The sequence below is a fragment of the Aethalodelphis obliquidens genome, unplaced genomic scaffold, assembly GCF_003676395.1.
Source record: "Aethalodelphis obliquidens isolate GAN/ISIS:26980383/991018 unplaced genomic scaffold, ASM367639v1 scaffold11, whole genome shotgun sequence".
NCBI classification, from domain to species: domain Eukaryota; kingdom Metazoa; phylum Chordata; class Mammalia; order Artiodactyla; family Delphinidae; genus Aethalodelphis; species Aethalodelphis obliquidens.
The window spans coordinates 17,506,845-17,520,989 of NW_020837955.1; the positions used below are offsets into that span (position 1 = coordinate 17,506,845).

At 42.1% G+C, this 14,145-nt stretch overlaps 1 protein-coding gene across 1 annotated transcript in view; it reads left to right on the plus strand.

The window, feature by feature from the left end:
* ABCC2 (ATP binding cassette subfamily C member 2) overlaps nt 1–6,498 on the plus strand; it is a 67,183-nt gene extending 60,685 nt beyond the window's left edge. The window contains exons 28-31 of the mRNA XM_027112289.1: nt 297–455; nt 1,896–2,062; nt 4,491–4,685; nt 5,977–6,498. Coding sequence (XP_026968090.1) covers nt 297–455; nt 1,896–2,062; nt 4,491–4,685; nt 5,977–6,106 — 651 coding nt within the window. The 3' untranslated portion in view covers nt 6,107–6,498. The remainder of the gene's footprint in view (nt 1–296; nt 456–1,895; nt 2,063–4,490; nt 4,686–5,976) is intronic.
* Nucleotides 6,499–14,145: the final 7,647 nt, after the last annotated feature.

Below are 14,145 nucleotides of genomic sequence, written 5' to 3' on the forward strand. Positions count from 1 at the left end.
TAACAGGGATTTTTTAAAAATCTATAATTTCCAAGAACAACTGCAACAGATGTGTACATTTCCAGCAGTCAATGTAGTTCTCAGCAAGCAACAAGTTAGGAGGTAGGATGGGAAAGCCATCCTTTTCTGACATCCAGGTACATTTTCCCCTACCAAAACCAAAATCAGTTTAACATCTTAGAGATGAAGTAGCCAGTCACTGTCTTTTTCCACCTGTGATTATGAATGTCCCTGGCTAAATTGTTGCCCTCAATAATTACGTGGTGAACTAACATGCCAAGGAACTGTATTTACAGATTGGCGTGGTGGGCAGGACAGGAGCTGGGAAATCATCCCTGACAAACAGCCTTTTCAGAATCCTAGAGGCTGCAGGAGGCCAGATCACCATTGATGGGGTAGATATTGCTTCCATTGGGCTCCACGACCTCCGAGAGAAACTGACCATCATCCCTCAGGTAAGCTGTAGGACGTACTCTGTCACATGCAGCTTGTTCTACAGGAAACATGTGCATCTTCTTGATGTGTGTTCATTTGGTGGCGTCATTTCTGCTGTCTACCTGGGATACCTAAGCTAGTTCCCTAAGACACATTGCTTCCAGAACTTACAAAAATAAGTCTTACATTTTTTTGGTAATATGCTTGTGTGACTGTCAGTATCTAACCAGTAGGTGGCAGCAACACAGCAGAAGTCAAATGGAGCAGATATTATTTAGCATTTCTATAGCCCATCATGGTTCGCAGGACCTTTGCAATCAGCATTAGCAGTTTTGCTGCTGAAGCTTGAAACTATTAAGCTTTGTACTCCCCATTTGATATGGTTAAAAGAGAGGGGAGGGAATTTGTGGCAATGTTTTGCCAATAAGCGGAATGGTTAGCGCATCAGCAAGAAAGTCTTCCCTGCAGCTTCCTCTCCAGACCCTTCCAAACAAGGACTGCCCTGGAGGCTCTCGGGGTATGTGGGTCCTCATCAGAACCTGTCCTCTGCTTGCTGCAGCCAAGTCTCTGGGGTGGCTTTGGTCTGTCTGGTGTTTGCTCCCTTTGTTACACTTTCACCAGCCTCTTCAAGAGCGTAAGAAATTCTTCTCTTGTAACTATATGACCCCTTCCCCTGCCTGCCCCTGATCCCTCCACCTCCAAACCATGAGTTTTCATTTGGGGATGTGGGACGTTCCTCTCATCTTTTTAAGGGATGCTAAGGCAAATTTGGAAATCCATAAATGAACTTCAGAATGAAAAACCAAACAAAACCAAGGACTCCTCTTAATGCTGTGTTTAGCTCCCCGTGTTTAGCTCAAAGCCTGCAGTGGGGAAATCTTGGAGAAGCTGGACCACTAACTAACCAGCTTTCCATCTCAGACCAGTCCTGCTCACTTTCTTGGCCACAAGGAATTACTGGTTCCTTTTCTTTTATAAAAAAAAATTTAAATATATATATGTGTATATGTATGTATGTGTGTATATATATATATATATATATATATTAAAAGCCAGATGTTTATTTATTAAAATTTTTTAAAATTTTATTTTTGGCTGCATTGCTGCACAGGGGCTTTCTCTAATTGTGGTGAGCAGGACTACTCTTCGTTGCGGTGTGTGGGCTTCTCACTGCGGTGGCTTCTCTTGTTGTGGAGCACGGGCTCTAGGCACGTGGGCTGCAGTAGTTGGTGGCTCGCGGGCTCAGTAGTTGTGGCTCACGGGGTCTAGAGCGCAGGCTCAGTAGTTGTGGCGCACGGGCTTAGTTGCTCCGCAGCATGTGGGATCTTCCCGGACCAGGGCTCGAACCCATGTCCCCTGCATTGGCATGCGGATTCTTAACCACTGCACCACCAGGGAAGTTCCTACTTGTTCCTTTTCTGACATTAGCCCCAGTAACTCCCTCGTCCCTTGACTTGCAGGATCCCATCCTGTTCTCTGGGAGCCTGAGGATGAATCTAGACCCTTTCAACAACTACTCAGACGAGGAGATTTGGAAGGCCTTGGAGCTTGCTCACCTCAAATCTTTCGTGGACGGCCTGCAAGCTGGGTTGTCCTACGAAGTGACAGAGGGCGGTGACAACCTGAGGTAATGTTTCATGACCCACTTCCCCCACAGGCTGTGGAGGAGGCGAGGGGACCACTACTTTTGTTACTCATGCATGGTGGTGCCTGGCATCAAAGAATTTTCACTCTCCAGGTCTAATTCCTAATGCGTAAAACGAACTTGATGTGAAGATTAAAATAGATGTGAATGTGCTTGGAAACTCTTGAAAACCTTTGTCAGTAAACATACCCTCACAGGACATTATAAACATGAGCTTGCTGATCCCACCGTTGTACGGGTTTTCAGCTGCACTCTGAAATCAGGCTGAAAACAATCCCCATGCCTGGTCCAGCCCCAGAGAGTCTGATGTAATTGGTACGTGGCATTGCTGGAGATGGGAGTTCTAAAGGATCCCCAGGGGTTGTTACAGGCACCTCAGTTTGAGAAGCCCTGATCTAAGGAGCACGTGGATGATGGAGATGTGCTGTCCGCAGGGTCCTTGGAACACCATAAACCAGCACAAAGACTCTTTTGGCTTCACAGTTTTTGTTACCTTTTCAAAGTGTTTCCTCATATGTTGACACTTCACATTTTCTGTCAGTTAACAAGTTGGCCTGGCATTTTCCCTACAACAACCTCTTTTCTCCCTCCACACACTGATGGTCAGCTCTCAGTCAAAGCTGGTGGCTCAGGGGCCGGCCTTGCTGCAGCCCTGGTGCCTTCAGAGTGGTGGGCAGGGCATGCACCATTAGCAGTTGGAGCTCAGAAGGGAAGGCTCAGTAGCTCAATTAATGGACCCGCTGCTCTGGCTTCACCTGGGAGCTTGTTATAAATGCAGAATCTCAGGCTCTATCCTACTATTCAGAATCCGCCCTTTAGCAAGAGTCCCAGATAATTTGTGTGCACATTACAGCATGAGATGCACTGTCTAGAAGGTTGAGTCTTAAGTAGGCTGCATGCTAGAATCACTCGGGAAACTTAAAGTCCCAGTGCCCAGGCTGTACCCCAGACCGGTTGAATCAGGGTCCCAGGTGATTTCAGTGTGTAGCCCCAGGGAACACTTGTGAGCCTTGGTAGAGAACACCAGCATGTTTGTTTTCCCTCAGTGACAGATCTAGGAACTAGCAGGACTGAAGTAGGTCTTCAGGCCTATTAAAAAGGCCATTCAAACATTCAGTCAACATATATTGAGCACCTACTGGAAATACAGAGGAAAATGCCACAGACCCATCCATGCCTTCCTAGCACTTACAGTGTGATGGAGAAGACACACCTCGTGTGAGTAAATTCTGTGCAGTAAATGCTGCAGGTGTGCAGGGCCATGTGGGCAGGATGTGATAGGGGCCTAAGGACAGAATCACACCATCCTCTGTGAATGCTGGGAGAAACTTACCTGGCATTACCAGCGCCTTGATTTCAGACCTGGTGGGCTGCTGAAACCTAAAATTCCCTGATCAGAGACTGGAGATCAGTCAGCTTCAGGAGAGTCAGCAGCTGAAAGCCAAATTGATACCTTAGCAACAGCCTGTTACTATGAAGTCCAACTGAACGAGGTGGGAGTTGGGAAGCGTTAAGTAAATAGTTTTTCAGTGTCTCTGTTCTGACGTTACAGAGAAGAACTGGAAGTTCATCTTGGGTGACTTCTCATCTCCTGCATAAATTTTCTTACAGAGAATTACAGAACTTTAGCCACCCCCTGTTTAATACGTTCCCTAATGGCCACAGCAGGAAAGAGCAATTCCAAATTCACGAATATTTCCTCCACATCATTTCCCAAATGTTCTTTATGTAAGTAAGAAGTCCAGCCTTCATTACTGGCTTTTAGCAATTTAAAGTGATTTGCATTTTACAGGCATATTCGAATTCCACAAACATTGCATCTCCCACCAAGACATCATGTTCATTAGATAGCAACGGTTTCTAATCAAGGGAGAAGGCCCTGAACAAATAATTAGCCTTGAGACTAGAATTACACATTAAAATAACAAATGAATTTGCTAAGGCCACTAAGAAATGCCACTGGGGCATTCTCATGCGGTTTCACCCTATACTAATGGTGTCAGGTCAAATACTGCTGAAGTCGGGTACTGAGACATCACTGTAGCTAAATGCAAAGCACTATTCCAGGGTTAGTGTTTTCCAAACTTGTTAAACATGAAAATCTCCTGGGGTGTATTCAAAATACAGGTTCCTAGGCTCCTCCCCATTCTGACTGAGAGCAGGGCCCAGAAATAGGAATTTTTAAATTAAGTACCTGCGGTGGGTCTTCCAATTAATTGAGAAAGTTTGGCAAACATTGCCCTTGGTAACAATAAACAGCTAGCAGAAGAGGCTAAGGCATTCTAGGGGAATTTGGAAGTGCGGGTTTTGGAAGTCTGATCTGGAACATGGAATCCGCCCCTCCAACCCCCAACCCAGGTTATTCCTTGGTCCTTAGGGGCTAATGCCTTGTTTCTTCCACTGGCTGCAGCATAGGGCAAAGGCAGCTACTGTGCCTGGCCAGGGCTCTGCTTCAGAAATCCAAGATTCTGATCATGGACGAGGCCACTGCTGCGGTGGATCTAGAGACAGATCGCCTCATCCAGACAACCATCCAAACTGAGTTCTCCCACTGCACGACCATCACCATTGCCCACAGGCTGCACACCATCATGGACAGTGACAAGTGAGTCGGGGGACAGAGCTTGATAGCCAACAGCGATAGCCTCAGCCGTGAGGTCTCTTTACAGGTTTAACTACCGTCATTTTATTGATGAAAAAATGGAGGCTGAGAGATTGCAAGTAATTTGCCCAAAATTATACATCAAGCTAATGAAGGCCAACAGGGTTAAGGGAACTGTCTTGAAGGTAAAATGGGAAACTGTAACTATTAACTGAGTATGGGGGGTGGAGGAGGCCCAAGCCAGGAGTGATATATATTGCTCCATAGACCTTCCCAACTAAGCTGGGTCTCAGCTGCTCTGCCTGTAAACAAGCTTTCTGTTCCTTCTGACAATCTGACAATTCAAAATGGGGGGGGGGGGGTCAGTAATCTTAAAACTGAAGAGAATAGGCTCCCTTTTTTGACCAAGGGGAAGGCTCCCTTTTTAAATCAACGTATCCTTAATGTGTATCCTTAAAAAAAAGAAAAAAACTTACGTAAATAGTATAAGAGTACATTCAGTATAAGTCTATTTTGTTCAGTATTCCACATGGAATCCATGTTGATGCAGATAGCCGCAGTTCAGTCATTCTCGCTGCGTTGTAGCCTAGTATGAATAAACATCCTGTTATCGTATTGGTCACCTGGACCCGCGCTGGTGTCCTAGCCTAGAGACCCCTCGTCTTGGCCAGGGAGCTTCTTTTTCCGCTCAGATTCGCACAGCCAATAACAAAACCAATGCTAAGACTTTCCAGCACAAGCTTTATTCAATGGCCAAAGAATGGAGAAGTGGGAATTAGTTCACAAATCAACTTTCTCAACCCGATCTGGGCAGAGACACCATTTATATAGGAGGGTTGAGGGGAAAAGGGAGGGAATTGGAAAGAGTAGGAGGAATATTTATGACTAATCTGAGAAGAGGGGTGTGGTTTGAACGGGAACTGATGCAACCCTCCTTTTCAGTCCTTGTCTGGGCTTTTCCGGTTGTTGTCATGGCAATTGTCCATATCATGGTGCTGGTAGGTGTGTCATTTAGCATGCTAATATATTACAATGAGCATAATGAGGCCCAAGGTCTACTGGAAATCAAATCTTCCACCACCTTGGGCCTAGTTTGTTCTAACCAGTTCTTGTTTTTCTCTTTGCAGCTTACTCCTGAAACTTAGATATGAGCACTGGTTTCCATTTGAGGGAGGGGCAGGGGTATGATTCTGGGGCAACAGCCTTGGTAACAATATCGAGACTTAGTTCTGGTTATTATAAATGCCAAGGTTTGAGACGCTGCTTTCTAAGACTTCTCTCTTTTTTGTTTCAGGGTAATTGTCCTAGACAACGGGAAGATTGTAGAGTATGGCAGCCCTGAAGAACTGCTGAAAAACACTGGCCCCTTTTATTTTATGGCCCAAGAAGCTGGCATTGAAAATACGAACTGCACAGCATTCTGACAGCAAGTCTTACAGGTTAGAGAAGGACTATTAGGATCATTCCTTATTTTTTGTGAAGCATATCATACATCTAAAAGTGTGTGTAAAATGTATGTTTTAAATAAGGATCGTAAGTGAACACCCACGTCCCTGCCAGCCAAGATTTTTTTTAATGAGTATTACCAGCTACATCAGAAAACCCCTGACGATCCACTTTGATCATACCTCCTTGCTACCCACCCCCCACAAAAAGCACCACCATCCTAATTTTTGTGATAATTATTCCTTTGCTTTTTGTTTGAGTTTTACCACTTGCCTTAAACAACATGTAACATTTTTTTTAGCTTATGCGCATGGCCTGACTCATACTGCATGTATTCTTCTATGACTTCTTTTGTTCCATATTATATGTGAAATTCATCCACGTCGATGCGTGAGGCTGGTTCATTCTCACTGCTCTGTAGTACGGCAGTGTGTGAAAACGCCAGTTTATCCAATTTAGGTTGGTCAGCAGTGGGGTTATTTCCAGGCTTTGTTGTTTTTCCCTGTTATGAACAGTACTGCTATGAACATTCTGGTACATAAGTCCTAAGATACATGTGTAAGAGTTTCTTTAGGCATAACGTAAAGGAACGGGAGGTGTGCATATGTTTAAATGCATATAGGAGGTAACGCCAAACGGTTAATGCCAATTCAAAACATTTCTGTCAATCTGATGAGTATGAACTGGTATCTCCTTGAGGCTTTTAAATGTATAGTTCCCTGGTGACCGTTGAGGTTTCCGTATGCGGTGTCTGCTGGTTCTTGTTCACAGTGCTTCGTTTCCTTGGATACCTTGTGAATGTTTACCTTAAGTTGCTCAATCTCCTTAGCATTTTTTTAAAAACTGAAGTATAGCTGATTTGCAATATTGTGTTAGCATTTTGCCTGTGGACATTCTTTGAGGCCTGAGTTGAATCTGAGCTCTCTTAAGAGGAATTGTGAAAGCTTCTGCCTGCCACCTGGGGGCATTACCCAGAACCAATCTGAATTAAATACTTCACTAAGGGGTTTCAAACTTTACAGTTAGTGGGACTTCAGACCACAGTCCTGTGCGAGAGCCAGCTTGTGGTTTACAGAATCTCAAGGGAGCTTCATCCCCTTGATCTAGCAGCAGGTTGGAGATAGATGTGTGGCCTTGACTCCTTCCGCGTGGCGGGGTTTATTCTTCACTTACTTGTATACCACAGTACAGCCCTTTCGGGCTTGGGTTCGTCAGAGGGTCTCCTGTAGCTTCTCCATCTTTGGCAAGCCTTGGCGTTCTCTCTTGCCTCAGTATCCTCTGTTGTCCACAAAGGTCAAGGTCTCCAGGTTTCAGAAGTCACCCTAAGCCTTGACCCTTCTCCTTCTAGGGTTTCTTGTGTCACATCATTTTGGGTTCAGCATATTCCTTACCTCCATTTCAGTGATACAGTTATGAAAGATTTTTATTTATTCATCACTGTAGCTATTTGTTGAATGAGATGCTCAGAGACTTAAACTTCCTAAATGAGGGGCTTACACAGCTGCAGGGCAGGATGAGGAAGGGACTTGTTTCCTCCTATTTGCTCTATTCCCATCAGCATCACTCTAGCAATGTTGGTTTCCCTGCAGTGGCAGTTTTTCCAATACTCACAAAACCAGTGTGGTCTTGCCAGCACCAGCGGAGCAGCGCCCCCTTCTGGGAAGTCTGGGTTTCAGTTTCAGTTTTAGCGACGCCAGCCTCTTCCCTTTTGTTCCCGTGGCCCTGTGATGTTTGCTTTTGCCCTTGCTAGCTCTCTGATACTTGTTTTCCTTTGGCCCTTTCTTCAATGCCTATTTAATGATTCTTTATATTGTTCTGTTAAAATAGCCTGTGGTTTTTGTCTCCTGACTAACCGAATAGATACAACCTTGGAGATAATCCAGTTCAAGTCCCTTATTTTTCAGATAAGCACCAGACTGAGAATGGTTATATGATATCTGGAGTCAAAACATGAGTGTTTATGGCAGAGCCAGGGCCAGAAACCAACTTCCTGATTTGATCCAATGATTTCTTCTTTTTCCTATAATGGGAGAGGGCTTTCAATCTACCTTCTCCTGTGGATGCAGATGAAGAGAGGGGAAGCGTTATCTTTTTCTCAGTAGTAATGACTCAGACATCCAGTGAAGGTGGAGGGAACCAGAAGCAACCTGGATCCAAAACTTTGATGATGACTCCTCCCCTCCAGATCTTCTGTTGGCCCAGGACCCGGGTAACGCAATCCACACTATGGACCACTTACAACATGATCGCTCTTTCCTACTTTCCTTCTGAGGTCCTCTTCGCTGCTTATCCTTGAAGCATTAAGATGTCCCTATGCTTTTGTCCTTGACCCCCCAGTTCCTCTATATTTTCTCTGTAATAGATTTCATACACTCTTGTGGTTTCAACTTCTACACATACGATTCTCATTTCTAGCCTCTTCCTCTGCTCCAGTTTTGAGATTCATATCTTCAGTTGCTTCTGGCATTATCACCTGGATATCCTTCAGGTGTCTGACATGCAAATCACCCTACTTTGACAGACCTGTCTACTTTTTTTTTATAGAGCAGGTTCTTATTAGTCATCAATTTTATACACATCACTGTATAGATGTCAATCCCAATTGCTCAATTCATCACACCACCACTACCACCCCGCCGCTTTCCCCGCTTGGTGTCCGTACTTTCTCTACATCTGTGTCTCAAGTTTTGCCCTGCAAACCAGTTCATCTGTACCATTTTTCTAGGTTCCACATAAGTGCATTAATATATGATATTTGTTTTTCTCTTTCTGACTTACTTCACTCTGTATGACAGTCTCTAGATCCAACCAAGTCTCAACAAATGACCCAATTTCGTTCCTTTTTATGGCTGAGTAATATTCCATTGTATATATGTACCACATCTTCTTTATCCATTCATCTGTCGATGGGCATTTAGCTCGCTTCCATGACCTGGCTATTGTAAATTGTGTTGCAATGAACATTGGGGTGCATGTGTCTTTTTGAATTATGCTTTTCTCTGGGTATATACCCAGTAGTGGGATTGCCAGATCATATGGTAATTCTATTTTTAGTTTTTTAAGGAACGTCCATACTGTTCTCCATAGTGGCTGTATCAATTTACATTCCCACCAACAGTGCAAGAGAGTTCCCTTTTCTCCACATTTGTTGTTTGTAGATTTTCTGATGATGCCCATTCTAACTGGTGTGAGGTGATACCTCATTGTACTTTTTTTGTGGTGCATGGGTCTCTCACTGTTGTGGCCTCTCCCATTGTGAAGCACAGGCTCTGGACACGCAGGTTCAGTGGCCATGGCTCACACGCCTAGCCACTCCGCGGCATGTGGGATCTTCCTGGACAGGGGCACGAACCTGTGTCCCCTGCATCGGCAGGTGGACTCTCAACCACTGGGCCACCAGGGAAGCCCCTCATTGTAGTTTTGATTTGCATTCCTCTAATAATCAGTGACGTTGAGCAGCTTTTCATGTGCTTCTTTGCCATCTGTATATCTTCTTTGGAGAAATGTCTATTTAGGTCTTCTGCCCATTATGGATTGGGTTTGTTTTTTTTTTTTACTATTGAGCTGCATGAGCTGTTTATATATTTTGGAGATTAATCCTTTGTCCGTTGATTCATTTGCAAATATTTTCTCCCATTCTGAAGGTTGTCTTTTCTCTTGTTTATGGTTTCCTTTGCTGTGCAAAAACTTTTAAGTTTCATTAGGTCCCATTTGTTTATTTTTGTTTTTATTTCCATTACTCTAGGAGGTGGATCAAAAAAGATCTTGCTGTGATTTATGTCAAAGAGTGCTCTTCCTGTTTCCCTCTAAGAGTTTTATAGTGTCCGATCTTACATTTAGGTCTCTAATCCATTTTGTTTATTTTTGTGTATGGTGTTAAGGAGTGTTCTAATTTCATTCTTTTACATATAGCTATCTAGTTTTCCCAGCACCACTTACTGAAGAGACCGTCTTTTCTCCATTGTATATCCTTGCCTCCTTTGTCATAGATTAGTTGACCATACGTGTGTGGGTTTATCTCTGGGCTTTCTATCTTGTTCCATTGATCAATATTTCTGTTTTTGTGTCGGTACCATATTGACTTGATTACTGTAGCTTTATACTATACTGTGAAGTCAGGGAGTCTGATTCCTCCAGCTCCGTTTTTTTCCCTCAAAACTATTTTGGCTATTCGGGATCTTTTGTGTCTCCATACAAATTTTAAGATTTTTTGCTCTAGTTCTGTAAAAAATGCCATTGGTAATTTGATAGGGATTGCATTGAATCTGTAGATTGCTTTGGATAGTATAGTCATCTTCACAATATTGATTCTTCCAATCCAAGAACATGGTATATCTCTCCATCTGTTGGTATCATCTTTAATTTCTTTCATCAGTGCCTTATAGTTTTCTGAATACAGCTCTTTTGTCTCCCTAGGTAGGTTTACTCCTAAGTATTTTATTCTTTTTATTATAATGGAAAATGGGAGTGCTCCTTAATTTCTCTTTCAGATTTTTCATCATTAGTGTATAGGAATGCAAGAGATTTCTGTGTATTAATTTTGTATCCTGCAACTTTACCAAATTCATTGATTAGCTCTAGTAGTTTTCTGATGGCATCTTTAGGATTCTCTATAGTATCATGTCATCTGCAAACAGTGACAGTTTTACTTCTTTTTCAATCTGTATTCCTTTTATTTCTTTTTCTTCTGATTGCCATGGCTAGGACTTCCAAAACTATGTTGAATAATAGTGGCGAGAGTGGACATCCTTGTCTTTTTCCTGATCTTTGAGGAAATATTTCAGTTTTTCACCATTGAGAATGATGTTTGCTGTGGGTTTGTTGTATATGGCCTTTATTATGTTGAGGTAGGTTCCCTCTATGCCCACTTTCTGGAGAGTTTTTACCACAAATGGCTGTTGAATTTTCTCAAAAGCTTTTTCTGCATCTATTGACGTGATCATATGGTTTTTCTTCTGCAATTTGTTAATATGGTGTATCACATTGATTGATTTCATATATTGAAGAATCCTTGCATCCCTGGGATAAATCCCACTTGATCATGGTGTATGATCCTTTTAATGTGTTGTTGCATTCTGTTTGCTAGTATTTTTGCATCTATATTCATCAGTGATATTGGTCTGTAATTTTCTATTTTTAGAGTACTTTGTCTGGTTTTGGTATCAGGGTGATTGATGGTGGCCTCATAGAATGAGTTTCGGAGTGTTTCTTCCTCTGCAATTTTTTGGAAGAGTTTGAGAAGGATGGGTGTTAGCTCTTCTCTAAATGTTTGATAGAATTTACCTGTGAAGCCATCTGGTCCTGGACCTTTGTTTGTTGGAAGATTTTTAATCACGGTTTCAATTTCATTACTTGTGATTGGTTTGTTCATATTTTCTATTCCTGGTTCAGTCTTGAAAGGTTATACCTTTCTAAGAATTTGTCCATTTCTTCCAGGTTGTCCATGTTATTGGCAGTTGCTTGTAGTAGTCTCTTAGGATGCTTTGTATTTCTGTGGTGTCTGTTGTAACTTCTCCTTTTTCATTTCTAATTTTACTGATTTGAGTCCTCTCCCTCTTTTTCTTGATGAGTCTGGCTAATGGTTTATCAATTTTGTTTATCTTCTCAAAGAACCAGCTTTTAGTTTTATTTCATTTATTTGTGCTCTGATCTTTATGATTTCTTTCCTTCTGCTAACTTTGGGTTTTGTTTGTTCTTCTCTAGTTCCTTTAGGTGTAAGGTTAGATTGTTTAGTTGAGATTTTTCTTGTTTCCTGAGGTAGGCTTGGAGAGCTATAAACTTCCCTCTTAGGACTTTTTTTGCTGCATTCCATAGGTTTTGGATTGTCGTGTTTTCATTGTCATTTGTCTCTAGGTATTTTTTGATTGCCTCTTTGATTTCTTCAGTGATCTCTTGGTTATTTAGTAATGTATTGTTTAGCCTCCGTGTGTGTGTTTTTTACGTTTTTTACCCTGTAATTGATTTCTAATCTCATAGCATTGTGGTCAGAAAAGATACTGATATGACTTCAATTTTCTTAAATTTACTGAGGCTTGATTTGTGACCGAAGATGTGATCTATCCTGGAGAATGTTCCGTGTGCACTTGAGAAGAAAGTGTAATCTGCTGTTTTTGGATGGAAGGTCCTATAAACATCAATTAAATCTATCTGGTCTATTGTGTCATTTAAAGCTTCTGTTTTCTTATTCACTTTCAGTTTTGATAATCTGTCCATTGGTGTAAGTGTGGTGTTAAAGTCCCCCACTATTATTGTGTTACTGTCAATTTCCTCTTTATAGCTGTTAGCAGTTGCCTTATGTATTGAGGTGCTCCTATGTTGGAGCACCTCCAACATAGGTTGTATCTTCTTGGATTGATCTCCTGGTCATTATGTAGTGTCCTTCCTTGTCTCTTGTAACATTCTTTATTTTAAAGTCTATTTTATCTGATATGAGTATTGCTACTCCAGCTTTCTTTTGATTTCCATTTGCATGGAATATCTTTTTCCATCCCCTCACTTTCAGTCTTTGTGTCCCTAGGTCTGAAGTGGGTCTCTTGTAGACAGAATATATATGGGTCTTGTTTTTGTATCCATTCAGCAAGCCTGTGTCTTTTGGTTGGAGCATTTAATCCATTCATGTTTAGGGTAATTATCGATATATATGTTCCTATTATCATTTTCTTAATTGTTTTGGTTTTTTTTTTTGTCGGTTCTTTTCTTCTCTTGTGTTTCCCACTTAGAGAAGTTCCTTTAGCATTTGTTGTAGAGCTGGTTTGGTGGTGCTGAATTTGCTTATCTTTTACTTGTCTGTAAAGCTTTTGATTTCTCCATCAAATCTGAATGAGATCCTTGTTGGGTAGAGTAATCTTGGTTGTAGGTTCTTCCCTTTCATCACTTTAAGTATCTCATGCCACTCCCTTCTGGCTTGTAGAGTTTCTGCTGAGAAATCAGCTGTTAACCTTATGGGAGTTCCCTTGTATGTTATTTGTCATTTTTCCCTAGCTGCTTTTAATAATTTTTGTCTTTAATTTTTGCCAATTTGATTACTATGTGTTTCGGCATGTTTCTCCTTGGGTTTATCCTGGACTTGGGTGGCTATTTCCTTTCCCATGTTAGCGAAATTTTCGACTATAATCTCTTCAAATATTTTCTCTAGTCCTTTCTCTCTCTTTTCTCCTTTTGGGACCTGTATAATGCGAATGTTGTTGTGTTTAATGTTGTTCCAGAGGTCTCTTAGGCTGTCTTCGTTTCTTTTCATTCTTTTTTCTTTATTCTGTTCTGCAGCAGTGAATTCCACCATTCTGTCTTCCGGGTCACTTATCCGTTCTTCTGCCTCAGTTATTCTGCTATTGATTCCTTGTAGTGTAGTTTTCATTTCAGTTATTGTATTGTTCATCTCTGTCCTTTACGTCTTCTAGGTCCTTGGTAAACATTTCTTGCATCTTCTCGACCTTTGCCTCCATTCTTTTTCCGAGGTCCTGGATCATCTTCACTATCATTATTCTGAATTCTTTTTCTGGAAGGTTGCCTATCTCCACTTCATTTAGTTGTTTTTCTGGGGTTTTATCTTGTTCCTTCATCTGATAAGTAGCCCTCTGCCTTTTCATCTTGTCTATCTTTCTGTGAATGTGGTTTTTGTTCCAGAGGCTACAGGATTGTAGTTCTTCTTGCTTCTTCTGTCTGCTCTCTGGTGGATGAGGCTATCTAAGAAGCTTACGTAAGTTTCCTGATGGGAGTGACTGGTCGCTGCAATGCTTTGAAGAAGTTTTCTTTTCTGCTAGTGTTGGAGGGTCTCCTGCTGAGGCGGGAGGTGGCTGTGGCTCACCATGGGGACAAGGACACTAGAAGCAGAAGTTCTGGGAAGTAGTCCATGGCGTGAGCCCTCCCAGAGTCTGCCCAGACCTGTCTATTTCTTCCTCCCCTCTAAAAAGATTTTTTGCCTGTACTTTCTAACTCAAGTGGTGGCATCATTGTCCATACAAGTCCTACAAAATGAAAACCTGTGTATCACTCGCAACTTTTCCTTTTCTTTCCAGAT